The 18,648-nt window shown below is 37.3% G+C and overlaps 2 protein-coding genes across 3 annotated transcripts in view; both read right to left on the bottom strand.

The window, feature by feature from the left end:
• LOC131334157 (histone deacetylase complex subunit SAP18) overlaps positions 1–10,573 on the bottom strand; it is a 40,371-nt gene extending 29,798 nt beyond the window's left edge. The window contains exon 1 of the mRNA XM_058369045.1: positions 10,561–10,573. The gene's annotated coding sequence lies outside the window, so the exon portion shown is untranslated. The remainder of the gene's footprint in view (positions 1–10,560) is intronic.
• On the bottom strand, positions 1,602–13,575 carry LOC131334156 (MADS-box protein SOC1). Of its 2 annotated transcripts, none has more exons than XM_058369042.1 (8): positions 13,471–13,575; positions 12,670–12,884; positions 3,747–3,828; positions 3,391–3,452; positions 3,175–3,274; positions 2,993–3,034; positions 2,757–2,798; positions 1,602–2,147 (listed from the first exon to the last, which is right to left on the bottom strand). In XM_058369042.1, the coding sequence occupies exons 2-8, from the start codon at positions 12,849–12,851 to the stop codon at positions 2,004–2,006; spliced, it is 654 nt and encodes a 217-aa protein (XP_058225025.1). In that variant the 5' UTR covers positions 12,852–12,884; positions 13,471–13,575; the 3' UTR covers positions 1,602–2,003. The 2 variants fall into 2 exon arrangements, with proteins under 2 accessions (XP_058225025.1, XP_058225026.1); XM_058369043.1 differs by having other exon boundaries at positions 13,117–13,484.
• Positions 13,576–18,648: the final 5,073 nt, after the last annotated feature.

Raw genomic sequence — 18,648 nt, 5'->3', positions numbered from 1 at the left:
CCATTTCGTCATATTTGTAAATTGTTCTCAAACTCTATAACATAGTAATAATCAAATGAAATGAAGTCTAAGGGTGCTAAAGTGACTTGGGCTAATGTCTATTCTCTTAAAGATGAAGGTGGTTTGGGCTTTAGAGTCCTTAAAGACTGGAATAAGGCTGCTATGGCCAAGCACTTATGGGCTATTGCCTTTAAAGCTGATACTTTGTGGGTTAAGTAGATCCACACTTACATAATCAAGGATCATTGTCTTTGGAACATTTCTATACCTACTTTTGGCTCTTGGACAATCAGGAAATTAATTTCTCTACGATCCCTTGTTCATCCTTGGATAACTAATGTGGTGGAAAATGGAAAAAATACATTTTTGTGGTTGGACAACTGACATTCACTTGGCCCTTTTTTTGCGAGGTTTGTATCTAGAATTGTCTGTAATTTGGGCAGGAACCTTCATGCCAAAGTTGATATCATAATTGCTCATCACTCTTGGCAATTGCTAAGAGATAGAAATGCTGTGACTAGGGACATTAGGAGGGTCACTCCTGCTATAATTTGGGCAGGAACTTTCATGCCAAAGTTGATATCATAATTGCTCATCACTCTTGGCAATGGCCAAGAGGTAGAAATGCTGTGACTAGGGACATTAGGAGGGCCACTCCTGCTACTTTTGTTCCTCATCCATCTCAGGAGGACACAGTTATTTGGAACCTCACATCTGACAAGAAGTTCTCTGTTAAGTCAACTTGGAATGTAATTAGAAGGCAGCATTCTAAAGTTAGTTGGTTCAAAATCATTTGGTTTAAGCACCATGTTCGTCGCTGGGCTATCATCCTGTGGCTAGCAAATCTAGGGAGACTTGCTACTAAGGATAGACTCCTTAAGTGGGGTATGGCTATGAATGATCAGTGTATTCTATGTTCTGCTACTGTGGAAACTCATGAGCACCTCTTCTTTCACTGCTCTTTCTCTTCTCAACTTTGGAAATCATTCCAAAAGGACCTGAAGTTTCAATGTCCCTTCAATGGATTGCCCCAAATCATGGACCGTATGTTTCAAGTTAACAATGGCCCTCAGTTTTCGTGCTCATTATCAAAAGTTGCTTTGGCTGCTCTCCTTTATCATGTTTGGGGTGAAAAGAATGACAGAATCTTCAAAAGCTTTTGGAGCTCTGTTCAACAGTTGGAGATCAAAGTACGAACTGACATCCGGGCATGTGTTAGTACTTGGCGAGGAGTCAAGAAGTCAAGCCCTAACATGGCTCTTTGTTCTCAGTGGAATGTGCCAACTAAAATTTTTGATAGCATGTAATTTTTTTTTGTTGGTTCCTTTTCTTTGTTTTTATAATGTTCTCCTTTAGCATGTCCATTTGTTTGGTTTTGTTTGACAAGGGTATGCCCTGTCTTGTGTAATGTGGTTTGTTTTAATAAAAATTTTTACCTTGCCCAAAAACAATAATCAAATGAAAAAATGAAGAACAAAGCTAACATACTTTCACATAGCTAGTTTCCTTGAAACCTTATTGCTTTCCTTCATATTCACACACTTCTCTCATAATGTATCATCTGGAAAATAAAAATAGTCAAAATTAGGGGAAACAATAAATTAACTCAAGCTAAGCCAATCATCGATTTACGCTATCATCGTTAAGATTATTTTAGAAAAGCACATTAGACTGTTCAATTAAGTGCAGTGCTAGCTCCTCAATATACATAAGTTGCAGAAGCATTCTTCGATCTTGGGCCAGATCAAATGGCATAGTTACAACAACAAAGTTAACGAGAAAAAGGTCGTACGTACGCAGTGCACAAAATTCCCATTTACCGGAGCGATCGGTAGAGGAAAATGTTACACTTGACAAAGTATTATTGCTTGCGCAGGGGCAAAATATTTTTTAGTTGAAGCAACTATTCGACAATTGACAATGACTACCGTCTTCTTCATAGATACGCATAAATATATGTTTTCGCAAATTCGCAAGGCTTGGCTGGATTTCCAGCTGCCCAGTCACTTGGGTGGAACTCGCTTGGTTCTCCCCTCGGGGGGTCCGATGAATAATTCAGTTTCGACATCCGAATTCTCGTTACTTTCTGTGGATTGCTGATCATTCTCTCCTTCCTCATTTGATTCTTGTTGTGGATGCAGGCCATGCTGAAAATGTAACAAGTTAGATTTTCTCATGTATGGTAATGGTGGAAGCTCGATTTTTCGGGATTAGCTTTGTCCTAAAATTTAAACCACCAGAAAATTAAAAACCTAGTTCCCAGTATGAATTACCAATATAAATATGTGTTTGCCAGGATCATAAGTTACTGAGGAATTGTTCATGGATCATTCTTCAACTAGAAGGGACATAGGACATATTTTGAATTTCCAAAAATAATAAATAAAAAATAAAAAAATTTGCATCCGTTTTTCCAAAGATCCATTATAAAGCCATATGTTATAGTGATGGATTTTATGAATACCAAAACTAGTTTTTATCTTTACTTGTATTTTGTGGTTGTTTTGGTACTCGCCAATCATGGAATCGCGGCTAGCGTACGTATGATTTGTTCAGAATATACGTGTCAATCTAGTTGGGATAAGTATTTTCGATCAAGTTGCTTTTTTCCCTCTCCTTTTAACTCTGTAATTTTTTGAGTTACATTAAAATTAAATTTCTTCCCTTATCGAAAAAAATAAGAAGGTAACACTAAGAAATAGGCGGATCAAAAAAAACACTAAGAAATAGGCCTCAGAGTGGAGAAAGAGAATCACCTTCTCATATAGCATTGCATTTTCTGCAGCTAGGGCTCTCTCCTAAATATGATGCAAGAAATAGGAATACAGGTTATCAGCAATAAATCAGATTATTACTTCTTCGTAAATGTATTATCGGGAAAATAAAAATAAAAATTTCGTGAAGAAAGAGCGTAAATAGTCCAGATTTTTAACTCAAAACCCCAATGAGCAAAATGTTTTTGAGGAGTCATGTAATCTTTTTGATAGTTTACCTTTTCCTTAAGTTTCTCAATCTGTTCCCTGAAAACTTGCATCTGAATTTATACAAAAACAAGAATCAAAGATGTTAGGCTTTGTCATGCAGAAACAAAATGGTTAAATTTCAATCTGCGCCCATCATAAAGGAAGATTGATATTCAATAGTCATGGCTCCAAACACAAGCAAATAACGAACCTTTCTTGCCCGGATGGTGCTCGCGCTCTTCTCTAACTGTTGCTCAATTTGTATAAGTTCGTCAAAGGTGCATGACCCCAAACCTTCTCCTAAGAGTTTGCTATAATAAAAAAGAAAAAGAAAAAAAAGAATCCATAACCAGAAGAGTTTAGAAATGCAACATGTTTCTGCAGGCAGACATTAACGAACGAGGTCAGTTGCCAAACAAGTTCTAACCGCTTTGCATTTTCAAGATGTTCTATCTTCTTCGACATGTCTGCTGCTTCATGCTTCAAGTGCTGCCAATCCGAATCACTAATCGTTATTAGAAAACCGTCAAGAAAATAACACAAAATATTTTTGTTCGTCCCTTCGAGAGGAGGGGGAGAGAGGTGGCCGGTCTACTAAAGGGGAAAAGAATAGACAGCACAAGTGAGATAGAACATTCAAAGCAATAAGCATGTGATCTAAACAATATTGCTAAAGATTGCGAAGCTAAACGTCAAAAAAAGGTGTTAGGTCAGCTAACAATACGACATTCTTAGAAATTCGGAAGAGGAAATTGATATGATCAAACATATAGGGTAGATAACCTGCATGTTTTGTTCCACCAAGGTTTTGTCAATTTGAACTTCTTTTATTCGCCTCTGGTAACGCTGTACCGTCTCCTGCATGCTGAAGAATTCCAAACCAAACTCAATACGTTTCCACTTAACCCTCGAAAATCAAATAACCGCAACAGAAATTTGAACACTTTCTGAAGTACTAAAACTTCAATCTCAATCTCAAAAGACGGAACTGGCCGGCCGGAAGGCTATTCTAGTGAAGAATATGACATCTAGTTGTGGGCATTAACAAGTTGATAAGGTCCTCTATTTACGTCCCCATGCCCCGCGAATCCATACATCCCTTTCCAGTTTATCGACCACTATTTCTCCAGCACAGTTTAGGTTCTACTGCAATTTTACAGAGACAAGAAGCAAAAGCCGTCCAACCTATATTCCATCTCCGTTATCCCGGAAAAGCATAATATTTGATGGAACCAACACATATCATTTCAATCAAAATGTGCCCAGTGAATAACTTTATAAAGGATGCTACAAGGTGATTCAAGGATGGGTACCGACAGCGATGATTCTAGGGCTGGATGTGGGGAAGAAATGCACGCACAACAATCACTACTACTGGTGATTCTGAAACTCAATTTGAGAGAACAACTCACACTTCTTCTGACTCAAACACTTAATTGAGACAAGAATTTATACAAGAATTTTCTCGCTCACAATTAATTCTTTCTCTAATTTCTTCCACACTCTCACAAAGAAAATTACATACTTTTATAAGGTGTACGTTTACCTTTCATCGGTGAAGACAATGGTTGTCGTGATGGTTATTGTAGGATGAACAAACTGTGAAGTTCCTTTCATCCGTGAAGACAATGGTTGTCGTGATGGTTATTGTAGGATGAACAAACTGTGAAGTTTGAAACGAGGAGGGTATTGGGTCATGCTAGATGTCAAGGTGAAAAAGATGGTGATTTAGTAGCATTAGAGTATGCTTGGAGTTATTGAAGTTTCTGTATAGAGGTGGCCGATCAAAAAACAATAACAGTACCATGTAATCCCCCAGTCAATAGGGGTATGAAGGAGGACTGAAAGCAGACCTAAAACTTAGCAATTTATGCACCAAAATGGTGATAAATGCACAAATTTGTTGCTCTCAGAAAGTTATTCCACCAAAATAGAGGCCTCTTACACTTTCAAAAATTGAGGACCTCAAGGGACATTATGCCATGAAACCATGCTCCCAAATCAGACGAATAGACCCCTAAGATAGAAGGGGTGAATTTATGAAACAAACTAGGAATGTGAATTTGTTTTTGTGTTGTTGATTATAGTCGTGATACAAATCAATCTAGCAATTACGATTTTAATGCATATTCACTCTTTAAATAAATCTTCCAATTAGGCCGTGTCCTTATTTCCTTTTGAAAACATTGTGTCCTATCGATACGTTTGTATTATATCTATCTCGTATCCTTACAATTACTAGTTAGGGGGTGAAGTTGACACCCACCCTTTCCATCTTGCAAGCCACCATTCTCACCCCTCCATCCCACCTCAGTCTCTTGCCATAACCTCCCAACCTCATACTTTCGTCTCATGTTTTATGTCAGAGGCCGATATCTCCCTTCTTTCTTTTTGAAGTAGTAACGATTATCGGTCCGTGTATACATGAAACATGATTGCACGTATGCATTAAGGGTGCTTTTACTTTAAGAGAACTCACTATTGCCCCTCGCCATCTCACCCCTTCATCCTTTCTCTCTCCACCACCTCTTGCCTTCGTTCATGCCACACTTCTCATTCACTGACCATACCACTAAATCCTTCTGCCTACCCGCCATATCTTAGCTCTACTCCACCATATTATTCGATAGCTTAATATACAATTTCAGACTCATTTTCTAACAGGTTAAACTTTTGGAACATTTGGTATCTTAACATGATATTAAAGCTCATGTTGGGAGAGGTCTTGACTTCGCGTATCTCTTTTAGCATCTTTTCCATGTATGCATTATGTTTGTTTCCTTTGCATTCTTTCGTAATATGTATGAAAAATGTCTGCCTTTTCATGTGCAAGACAATATGGTGTCAGATAACTTGATATACATAATTGGGCCAAGCTTAAGCTTTTGGGATGATTGGCCACTTAAAACTTGCACGGCTAACCCTAGCTTTTGAGAGCTCTACCCGAGCGATAACTTTTTGCAATATATGAGAGCGGAGACAGATGGAAACAGTTACATTGCTAACTAAAGCCTATGAGAGCTCCTCAAATGTAGTAGTATTCAGTCTCTAAGAGTGGAGATGAATAGCAGTTGTCGCCAGATGGTAACGAGGAAAATAAGTGTAAAGAGCAAGTAAGCAAATTATGAGGTTGATGACAACCTTTGACGAACCAACAGTTGGTCATGGTGTTGAGCTACTGAGGTTTGGTGGTTGTGGAGGTAAAGGAGAATTCCTAACAAGAATGAGACTTGGTTAACTAATACTTCAGTGTTAAGTACTGCAAAAGGTTCAAAGTGTACTTTGTTTTGTCAGGACATAGCTACAGCTGATGGAACCTCACCATATGCTTGCTGGTTCTTTTTTGCCGAGCAAAAAAAAAAAAAGATTATGAAGTGTCTTGACCAAAAAAAAAAAAAAAACTTGACCAAAAAGAAGATTATGAAGTGTCCACATCAAGATCATTTGGTGAATATGATGGGTGGTCCTGTCTTTTGCTGGGTATATTGTTCATCATAATTATGTACAATGGGTCCTTTTATTTTGGTGCTTAAATGGATGAAGATCTTGAGGTCCATTTGAAAGATAGTTGTGTTCCTTTTGGACGTCAGATGTGTTGGAAATTTTTCAGATTTTGCGAATGAATATTGGGGCATTTGGAAGGTCTCCCGAGGCAACCGAAAGGCCTCCCGGTAGTTCATTGTATCTAGACATGGCTCTACAAGTTCCAGCTGGTTATTACCCCATAAATAGAGGTTATGGAAAAATTCACTCCACCTCCAACACCAAACGGTGATGCAGTGAATATGTTTTAAGGAGACTGATTCAGGGCTCGGTACGTTTTATGTACTTCAGTTCTTTTTCGATTTCTGTTTGTGAAACTTATAATCTATAATTCAATTTTATCGTTAATAGAATTTGTACCCTGGATCATCCGACCTGCATTTTTCCTAACATGTTGCATGTCCAACGCATATAATTAGTTACGTATGGTTATGGTTGGTTTGACGTTTTTAGTCGTTTCTTTTTCGATGGGTGTATTTGGGATTACATAGCACTTGATTTGCGGATGGTATGTCACGACGACTTCTTCGACAACGATAACTTTCATTTTTCTTTGTAGCTAACTCGTTTTATTTCACTCAAGTTCACAAAATCTTTTTGTCTCATAAAAAACAACTCAATATATTATCTGGCTAATTCAACTTTTCTACTCTCAAAAAAGATAAACCTCAAGGTGTCCAACAGCACTTTCATTCCGGGTGGGAATCATGCTGCTCTAGTTTGGTTTTGATTATTGTAAACAAGTACTATCATTGTGTTGTTATATATATCATCCAATCAAAACATCACAACCACAGCCTAGCAGAATCAAATTCTCTGTTATTTAAGTGGAGGCTTTTTAGTTTCCCCCAGTACTTGTTTCCCCAAGAAAATGCATCTTTTCATGCATGAGAGAGGGGGGGCACTGTGGAGTACTATGTTCCCCATATGGAGAGGGGAACTCCAAATCTCTCTGGCTTTGGTTTCTGTTCTTACTCCCATTTACTTGGCAGAACACACATCATCTCATCATTATACCAATATTGTATCCGTACAATCATTAGTTTATTTCTCTACTTCTATATTACTACTGTTTTTTCCCCTTTATCCAGCACGGTTCTGCATCAAAAGTTGTGCATGCTCACTGACTTTAATCCAACTCATATGAGAGATCAAATCTATCTATTCTACTTTATAGGTTTTTCTTTTCTTTTTTTCCCTTTCTTGGCTTGTATTTATTTTTTTTGGAAGGCAAAAATGTTTTATTAATCCTTGAAATTATTACAAAGACCGATAGGACAAAAAGAACGGCATCGTATTTCTAACAAAGCTAAGAATAATCATTTGTCAGTCCGAGACCTAGTCCTCGATTGGCGAGGAACCAACCGAAAACATCCACAAGGCACACCTAAGAGCCAAAGCCCACACCTAAAGGGTTGAAGCCCGAACACCTGATGGGTTGAGCCCATACCTAGAGAAACCAAAAAACCCTAAACCTATTCAATTGCTGCCGCCACCGGAGCAGGAGGTGCCATCGCCAACGTTGACCACAGCAACACCAGCACGCCTACCACACCACCCCATTCCGCCGCCAGGAAACCAGAGATTTGCTTGTTGTACTTGTATAATAATGTCCCATTCCTAAATGTTATTGACCTACTCTTACATAGCTCAATTTGAGCTCTAGAAATTGTATGCTATCATGGATGTTTGCTATTTTTTCCTGTGTTGAAAATTTCTATCCAATAAGGAAAAGAAACACTTGAACTGTTGATTAATATACGTTGAAAAGATGAAATCTATACAATAGAAGAAACAATGCATGAGAGAGCCTTGAAGAGCACGATTACTGTTCTACTGACTACTCCTGCTCTTCGCAAAAACTAAACCTACCTCTCTAATTCGCATCAACTAGAACCATGCCCACTAAACCGGCTGCTGTCTCCCCAAATTTTGACATAATCTTATTTATCTTATGTGTTTGCGGTATTTATAATTAAATTTAGTGTTTCGGCACCTTCAAAATATTGAGAATTTTGGAAGTACTTTTCGGTAAAGTACTTGTATTGAGATTCATTATTTGCATATGAGGAAAACATAGTACTCTAAACTAGGGTTTGGGGAAAGAGAAGAACTTGCTTTTTGGGCTTGATGAGATATGACAGGGGGTTGCTGCAAAACCTCTCCTTTGTAACCCTTACAAGCATTCATTTGCCTTTGCATTAATGGGGAAGCCTTTGAGGTTTTCGACCTAGGTATATATTGTTTTGTTCTGTTGATTTCACTTTTTTTCACTTGGTGGTCTATGAAAATCGGATCCAAGATGTCTTAGGAGTCGTCCACAAAATTGGCAACAGGTCATTCACCAAATCTTCGTTGAAGACTTTGGTTTCGAATGCCAAATTTAAAGATGAAAATTTGATGGGACGAACAACTTTGGTATGTGGCATAGCGAGGTTATGGATTTTTTTTTTTTTTTGATCAAACAGGAATTGAATATTACTTTGGAGAAATAATCGAAGGGCACTAAGCTTAAGGAAAGGCGCGATAGTTTCACGAACTGTATCATTCCAATTTTATTAGATGTTCCCGAAGGGACTTTCACCAACTGTATAGTATATGGGAGATCTTGCAATTGCCTACAACCTTGAGAGAAAGAATTGTAGTTAGCCTTGAGAAGGGAAGGGGACAACTACCTCCCTACTTTTAATAGGACCATGGTTCGATTCACAATAACGGACCAAAGTTCAGTTTTTGGGTTCAATTCTCTAGTCCCGCCATGGATGACCTGTCTTTGATGGGACTGGAAAGATGATTAGTTGATGTATGCGTAAGTTAGCCAGGTCACGTCTGACCGTCAAACGCAAAAGGGAAAAAAAAAAAAAAAACTTCACATCTGTGCTTCTTTCCATCAAAAGAACTAGTTATCCTAGAGATGCATTTGTAATGCAGATGCAATACCTAAAGATATTTAGAAGTGGAGAATCTTTAGACACAAAACAAAGATGGTTGGCTTCATTTGCTGAAGTATACATTGGTGATATTATATAGATTAGTATTTATAGTAAATCCAAATTGGCAATCCCGCAGCAAGCTGTTTTCAGCAAGTTCCTTGGCTAGCTAGCCTCTTTTTTTTTTTTAATAATTGGCGAAAAAGATATTTATTCAAAACTCGAAAGGATACATCAAGGAAGGGGATTGATGATGCATTCCTATAGAGAAAATACGGACACCATCGTGTGTGTTCCAATAAGAATTATTTCCGGTGAGTTGATCAGTTTTGATCATACTTAATTACTGCTGTTGATCGATGTTGTTATCTGAAAGATTGAAAGACTATGCTTGTATATGGAAGTCCTTTGAGGTTTGTGTTTTTGGACTATTAATTGTATTTCTTTTCTTTTCCAGTCAAATCTTTGCTGGTTGGTTCTGTTGGTTAAGCATTCTGCTTCATGTATCAGTATCAATATATAGAAAACATAAGGTAGCCCTAAATAGCAGAAAGACTATTCTACCATCAAGAGAGACAACACAAAAACTAAGCCTAGATAATACATCCACAAAGACTTGCTGCTGTTTCTCCGACTTCTGGGGGTGGTGGTTTGCTTGCAGGGTTGAGGTGGGGGGCTCAGCTTTAAAAAAAGATCACTAAAGATTTAAAAAAAAACACTACGATCAAAAACAGAAACTAAAAACTTTTTGGATATTTTTGTCTTTAGTCAAAATTTTTTAGTTTGGTTCATATATATATATATATATATTCCGATATCTCTCATTGAGGCAAACTAATATTTCATAAAAAAAAATTAAGAAAAACTAACTGTAAAGGATTGGAAAGGCATGTGCAGCTCAGCTGCCTCAAGCTCAGCTCAGCATCTCAGCTCAAGCACGTCAGGCTCAGCTCAAGCAACTCAAGCTCTCTCCACGTCAGCTTGATTAGTTGATTAGCTAATTGTCAGTTAGTCTGTTAAGATTACTTAGAGTTTAATCTCTGTAATTAGTCTGTAATCAATAGATATATATATAAAGCTTTGAGACTTAGCTTTGTAATGATCGATCAGAATGAAATGAAATGAGATTTCTCTCTCTCTCTAGTTCTTGAAGACTATTTCATATAGTTTTGTGCAGAATTGAGAATCTCTTCGCTAACCAAGGTGAAAAAAATGTAAGTAGAGGCGAAAAAATAATTTGGGAAGTGTACGTTTGGACATATAGTTTGCTTCACTGATCGAAAGATTCTTTGGGTGTTTTTGGAGATCCTAATTTGTTCAAGATCGAGTAATTAATTAACGAGACACTTTTTGACAGCATAAAAGTGAATATATATAATTACTAATATTCAATTACTAGAAATTTGTACTAAATAATTAATGGCTCGATTAACAGTACTCCCAATAATCTATATGTGTCAGGCAGTGTCCCACTTTATTCATACTTTGCTCCACCATATAGTCTGATCCCAGGACATTTTTAAGAAACAAAATCTATGCACCTAATAAGTAGCTCGATCAGTGGCGGTCGCAAAATTAATTTTGAGTCGATGAAATTAAAAAAATTTCGTTAGGGAATCGGATACTCCTACTATATAGGGGTAGGATAATAAGATTATTCGTAATCAGTGGAGGTCACAGGATGTTTTTAAGATTATTCTTTAAAACTTGGGGAGCCCCAACTCCCACCTGCCCCACCTTGGTTCGCCCTTCTCATCTAGAAGCTCAATATTAATTTCAAGATGCGCAGACCTAGTCTCCATCCGAACATGGGTTCTAACTCCAAATGCATCTCCTACGGACATATTTAAAGTATGATACCATGTAAAACGCACGACTCATCGTAAGTTGGTCCCCCAAATTGGCTCTAAAGCCTAAAAGGCACCTCCTAGATCGAATTTCAAGGTGTTGTCTAATATGCCCGGACATCATCATCTGCCTATCCATCCACAAAGCAAATGTGAAGTAATTTGATGTTCTTTTTAGGTTATATGTAGCATCAAAGAGTTGGTACGATACCTTCGCTTATTTTGGATTGTACCATATGCACCCTTGAATTGCCCTAATTCATTTGTGCATCTTTTCATAACATCAATCTTGCGTTTACAATTTGCACAGAAATTCTTAACATTCGGACATAGATTCATTAATGTTTCGAATTATTGTCTTGATGTCATGAATTTTTAAGCAAATACTATGTGTTTCTATGCCGAATTTTATGATTTCAAAACGATTCAAGAATTCATGTTACCATGGGAGCTGTTCAAAAACAAAAAACAAAAAACAAAAGACAAAACTTGCTATCATGGGAAGATGACTCAACAGATCTATAAGGCTGAAGTTAGTGGAAATATATTGTTTTTCTTCTTCTTTTGGGTAATAATAATGTCAATCTCTACCAAACAAAATTGTACCTCCAAAACTATTAAAAAGAAGAAAAATACAAGAAGAAATAACAGTTTAACACAGTACCTGAGTACCGAACTGGACCCATTAATTCGTTTCCCCATTTGATCTCAGGACGGCAAAAGAATAATCAAAAGAAAAAAAAACAGTATGTACCACCAAGCCATCTTGTCAATTCATTGTTTCCTTCTTTTCTAGATCGAGTCTTCTTTCTCGATACAGACAAATCCCCACGGAAGGAAGGGAAGGAGGAACGGAGAGAGAGAGAGAGAGAGAGAGAGAGAGAGATGGGGTGGAAGCAAATATAACCCAAGATAAAAACCTGTGGGAGATCTTTTGGGTTGTTTATGCGTACGATTCGCTATATGTAGTAGATGTCGACTTAGTTGGGATGTGTTTCTACGGTAACGATCGATGCATCTTCGATCCTTTCTCGATGTACCCTTGCCGAGCTCTAATAAAATCTTTCTGTGGCCGAGGGGGGGAAAAAAACTATAGGAGAGATCTGATTGGAGTCGTGAAAAGATCGAAGAAACAGACCCTTGATTTTCTGATAGAAAGTTTTAGTCCTAGATCATATTTAGAGCCCTACTGTGAGTGTAAATACCCATACCCTCAACTGCATATCACATGATCAGAATCAAGAAAAATGGAAAAAAACAAATATACCCAGAACACCATTTGTAATTCCAACTAATACCCCCAAATCCCATGAAAGACCAAAAACAACCACCAAAAACCAGGCCTAGTAAATACAAGTACAACATATACTTGGAAAAAAATCATACCTTGAGCTAGCGAATTCGTAGAGCTTCCCTCGGGGAGAGAAGACGATGAGCGCGACCTCGGCATCGCAGAGGACCGATAGCTCGAAGGCCTTCTTGAGAAGCCCATTCCTCCTCTTGGAGAAGGTCACTTGCCTGCTTGTGGCGTTCTCTATACGCCTCAGCTGGGTCTTCCCTCTCACCATCTTCTCCAAATAGTACTTACTCCCCTATGAAATCTTCAACCAAAATAACAGCCCACCACATCAAATACTGAACCCACCAAAAAAAAAGAATGAACTTTCTTCTATCAAAACAACACAGCCAAAATTTCGTCCAATTAATATATACTTTCTACATGTAACTATGTGTGTACAAGAGTTTCAAGTAATTTGCCCACCCCCCCCCCCCCCCCACCCCCCAAAACCAAAAAAAAAAAAGAGTGCGTGAAGTGAGGGAAATAAATTATACCAAATAGGCAAGAACCCAGAAAAAGCTTATGGTTGCAGAGGGGAACAAGAAGGCCAAATATAGGAAGCAACAAATTCAGAGAGAGAGGGGGGTTTGGGATGAAGGAGGGGTAGGGCAGGTAGGTGTTTAGAAGTAGAGATGGTGGATTGATTTGATTCTGAGAGTCTCTCCTTTATTTGGGTTATTATCATTAATGGAAGGGAAAAGGGGTCACAAACCTGATAAAAACACCCAACTTTCCTTTTTCATCTCTCACTCTCTCTCTCTCTCTCCTTTTTCTTTTTTTTTCCCTTTCTTAACTTCCTCAAAACCTCCACCAAGGGACAACAATAATAAAATATTTGTGAGGAATACCTAATCCTTTGCTTGATTTGGAAAACCCAGAGAACAAACCTAAAAGAGAAAAAATTAGATGGAAAAGGAAAAAAAAATGAAGGAATTTGGGGCAAGTGGCCAGAGTGGATGGAAAAAGTCTACCAAGTTGATAAAAATAGATATAGAAAGAGAGAGGGTGAAAGCATATAGCTTTCCTTTCTATTCTTTTATTGGACAGTGATTTTTATAGTAGTATTTCTCTCATCCGCAGATTCTTTTGTTGGGAAAATTATTTACGAAACTAATTTTCGCAAACCATTTTTTACTAACGGAGCTCCATTTTTAAATAAACAAAATGGAGCGCGTGGAAATCAAAATCCATTATTTAATGCCCATTAGGCACTTTCGTGCGGTGACCTAAATTCTTTTTACACTATGCATTAATTTGTATAGCCTCCGTCATAAAATATGCGAAATCCACACAGATGTGTGACAGAGAAAAATTCGGGATACCGTCATTTGATGCCCTAAGGGTTTGGAATAATTACTCCTTTTGTTGTTATCAATGTTATTCTTTTATCTCTTTAATTTACACATTAAAAGCTAACAATAGTCAATTGAAAAAAGTACGTATACTTAGGGGGGAAATTTCGATAATCATTCTTATTTATTATATCTGTTTTGGTTATTTTTGAGGTGTTTGGGTGGTTTAAAAAAAAGACCCTTGGAATACTCATTTTGAGATTAGACGGTCTTATCGAGCCCTTCTCGAAAGGGCCTAGGTACTACGGTAATATAATAAATTACTTATTTTTAAAATTTATAGCAAACATCAATCATGTCGAAAATTTTGTTAACTTAAATATCGTCAAACATGTTTCCAAATTCATGATTTATATTAAGAAAAATAGGTTTCGAATTGTTCTCATCTTCTTTCTGAGATAAACTTATTAAAATCGCATAAGCCAATGCACGATCAACTAGAGTATTACTATTAAAATTTTCTCTGGCATCATTCATCCTAATTTTGTGTCTATCATTTTTTTCTCTATTTTTACTTTTCATTATTTTTGGTTTACCTTTCCTTTGTGATTAATCATTCATACCCATAAGAGGAATAAAAAAAGTAAAAAAAAGACAGACCAAAATTAAAAAATTCACATAAGAAGACATTACAGACCAAAAAAAAAATTACAGTTTTTAGTATTTTCTTCATCTATAGTTTTTTTTTTCTTTTGGTTATATTTTTCACTTAGATTATATTTTTTGCCAGTATTGTATACATTAGCGGGGGTTAGTAAGGTGTTAGTATATTAGTTTGCAGGGGGTTCACAGGATGTCCATAGGCCTAAACCCCAAACTGCCCCTCATGGGGCTCGAACCATGCCTCCACCGAGGGAGGCATACCAACTAAGCTAAGAGCTCATTGATCACTTCTTAGATTCATCTTGTCGAAAACGGATGATTAATCCAACAATATAACGCGAATTTAAAATGATGGAAAATAAAAGTAGTAGTACTGCCATAGTTGTAAGGAAAATGCTAACCTCCGCCCATTAGAGTAGGATAATGGATAAAAAACGTATCGACATTCAAAAAGAGTGTATTGATATCCGTAAAATGTATATTAATATTTGAACTTGTTTGTCATTATATGCATATTATTCTTTGCCCAGTGGGCGAAGATTAGCAAGACCGTAATTGTAAAGAGGAAAAGTTAGGGTAATGATTTTGGCACTCCCCAAATTGATAATCGCACTTCCAAAGGACAGTGCCAAAACCAATCTCTATATGGAATTGATTTTGGCACCCCCTTATAAGATGTGGTTATAAATTTGAGGAGTGTCAAAATCAATTCTCAAAAATCATGGAGAACAGTATCCAAGTCCCAGGAAGAAAGGGAAAATTTTACCCCGAAGAGAGAGAGGGGGGAAAGAGAAGGACCGAATAGTAGTGGTGTTGATTTTCCGCTTGACAAAAAAAAAAAAAAAGAATAGTAGTGGTGTCAAAAAAAGGGGGACCTTGAAATGGAGTTGTCCGTACAGGGGTAGCAAGATGTCCAATATTGGGTCGTACATCCTCGTACACCAATTGCCCAATCAGAGATCGAAAACACATAACTCCGTAGCTGTAATTTGATTGATTCTCCGATCTCCTCGTCGACTCTTTTGATTCTGGACTGGAAAAGGGAACACCCCACATCACACTCTCTCTCTCTCTCCTCTCTCTCCCGTCGCTTTCTCTCTAAAGCATATTCATATTCCATCCCCACCCTCCCACAATGGCGCGTCAGGCATCACCCTTCCCAATTTAACCATTACTTAACTTAAGAGCATCTCCAATGGGAGATCAATTTCTACGTGGACATGTTAACGGTAACAATTGACATTAAAATTCAATCCAATCTAACAGCTTTTTTTGATGTCAAAATCTACGTGGCTTTGAAGGGAATGGCAAAGTTGTCAAAGTTGACAACCACCCTCCTTCATGCCAAATTTCAAAAAATGATCGTTTGGATTGATATAAGGATTGACATTAAGGGTTGAAGAGGGATAATTTGATATCAAATAAAAAGAATTTGGTATAAGAGTTGGAAAGGAAGGGTTTGATGTTAAATTGAAGATGCCAAAATGCTACGTAAACCTTCAAAAAATATTTGATATCTCCAATATGAAGTCATGGGTTGGAGATGCTCTACGTGCACCTTTGCTACGGCCACCAATCGGGTGGCTATCGATTCTGCACTGACGGTCTTGTAGGGTTCACTGCGGATTCGACGGAGGGAAACAGTCTGTACGTACCGATGGCACGTGGGACCCACTTCGGTTCCCACACGGATAATCCGAACCGTTCAATAATTTAAAAAAAAAAAGTGCGCATGTGTAGATTTTCGACGCAATTTTATATTTTTTCATTCAGATTTCGGATCCTAAAATTTGAATGGAAAAATAAAAGATTAGATCGAGTACCTACATATATCAGATTGAGCTGATTTTTCACATGCCCGCTTGGATTTTTTTTTTCAAAAAATTATTGAACGACTCGGATCATCTTCGGGCCCCGCATGCTATCGGTGGGTACGGTCTGTTTCCCTCCGTCGGTGTCCTTAGAGTTTTCGAAAAGCAACTTTGCTATGGCCACCAACGAGGACGGGGTGGCTACCAATTCTGCATCAAAGGTCTTGCGGGGCCCACTTCGGGTCCCACACGAAAAATCCAAACAGTTCAATAAATTTTTTTTTTAAAACTATGGGCCCACTGCAAATCAGTTCATTCCGATATGTGTAGATGATCGATCCATTCTTCTCATTTTTTATTCAAATTATCGTGCGAGACCCGAAGTAGGCCCCGCTAATCCGTTGGTGCAGAATCGATAGCCACCCAATTGGTGGCTGCAGGTTTCTCTATTACTAAGTTGAGAAAGGGACTAGGGTGTTTGGCACCTTCTTTTTCATCTTTTCTTTTTCAACTTTTTTCATTTTTGTTGTTTAGCTGGCACATTAAAGAACCCATTTTGGAGAACGACTTCTCAAAACTCAGCTTTAGAGCATCTCCAACTCATGCTCTATTTCTTCATTTGAGAGTAAAGAACTCTTCCAACCCATCCTCTCAAGCTTCCTCTATTTGAGAGGATGGAATTTTGATCCTCCATATTTAGAGGAATGGGAGAAAATATGGAAGATCTCCTCTAAAATCACTTTATGAATAAATAGAAGGTTTGTGGTTGGAGTAAATAGGAATAGTGATTTCCTCTAAAATCGCTTTATGAATAAAATAGAGTATTTTGATACTCTCAAATAGAGTATTGGATTGGAGATGCTCTAAGAGAAGAAAACTAGCTCAGGAGCAATGTTCTGAATACTATACCGGTCAGGGTACCGATTTTTTTATTGGTACAATACGTATCAGTACCGGTCAAATATCGGGTACCGTTTCAAATTTACCGCAACTATAATATATATAATAATTATATATAATTATAATTAAAAAAAATCCCTCATACCATGCAATTCATCATAAAACACCTATGTATTTGTCTTTTGTCCCACATTGCCTAGTTACAAAATTCTTTTCCATCTTAAATGACTTTGCATAGTGGACTTGTGAATGAGGACCCAATAAGAGGTCTAGCGCGCTCAAGAAAATGGGCCGTGGCCGAAGGTAATTTGTAAAAACTGATTCGGAAACTAATTAACCGGGTATGCGTCACGGGTTATTCGTGCGTAGGAGGTGCAAATCCGGGATTTGAGCCTCGCGCACGTACTATAATTAAGCCCACGTTTTGCTAAAATCTGAAAGTTTGTTTTTTTTGGTTAATACATTACATCATACCCATAAAAAAATTTCAGTCTGCAAAATACCAGACGGGATTTCCGGTAACCTTGTCTCGGCCGGTATGCAGTTTGGAACGGTAATGAGGTGTTAGAGTACCGATTTTCCTCAAATCCGATACGTACCGGCTGGTATGGTACGAGATTGACAACTATGCTCAGGAGGTCCTTTTTGCATTTTCCCATTCTTGCTCATTGTACTCCATTTCTTGAAAGACCATTTCACCCTCCATTTAATTTGTGCTTGATACATTAAGTGCAAGTGCATGCTTCCAGTTTGAAAACATTAATTTGGTTCCTAATGTTTAATTTCTCCATTAATTTCGTTTCTTGACAACTTTTTACATTACATATTGTATTTCATAGTCTTTTCTTTATTTCTTTCTTTGCCTTTATGGATTTGAGTTAATAGTTATTGTAACTTAGTTAATTGTTTTTTGGGGGCCTTTAATTAGTTGGTAGGTAATTTTTTTTTCTAACTAGCCAAAAGAAATTATAGTGAAGACTTTCAGCACATATCATCCAAATACTCTACTAAATTCAAAATACATTTTGACCATAATCCAAAAAGTCAAAAAACCAAAAAGTTAAAAATGAAAAACCAAAAAGTAGGCTCCCAAACACCCCCTTTAATTTTTTTTTGACCAACAATAAAATTCACACACACACACATATATACTTCCTCCGTCCCAGTTTGTTTGTCCAATTTCGACATACGTGTCTTTTAAAAAATTATCTATATCTCACAATCTATAATGTTTTACATAATTTCGAAAACATCATATTTTAGCTCTAATTGAGATCTATCAAACAAGATCCACATTGCATATAAAAAATATTATAAATTAAAACATAGAGACAATTTTGTAAGAGATCTCAAATAGTAA

This window comes from Rhododendron vialii, chromosome 7a (assembly GCF_030253575.1).
Source record: "Rhododendron vialii isolate Sample 1 chromosome 7a, ASM3025357v1".
Taxonomy (NCBI): domain Eukaryota; kingdom Viridiplantae; phylum Streptophyta; class Magnoliopsida; order Ericales; family Ericaceae; genus Rhododendron; species Rhododendron vialii.
The sequence above is the reverse complement of the archived record's forward strand: the minus strand, read 5'-3'. Positions and strand labels throughout refer to the sequence as shown.

Excerpts from the sequence above, each read along its gene's own strand:
- LOC131334156 (XM_058369042.1), bottom strand. The coding sequence starts at position 12,851 with ATGGTGAGAGGGAAGACCCAGCTGAGGCGTATAGAGAACGCCACAAGC. Across the intron at positions 2,799-2,992 it reads TTGAGAAACTTAAGGAAAAG|GAGAGAGCCCTAGCTGCAGA; the intron begins GTAAACTATCAA and ends CATCATATTTAG. Across the intron at positions 2,148-2,756 it reads ATGCAATGCTATATGAGAAG|CATGGCCTGCATCCACAACA; the intron begins GTGATTCTCTTT and ends TTACATTTTCAG.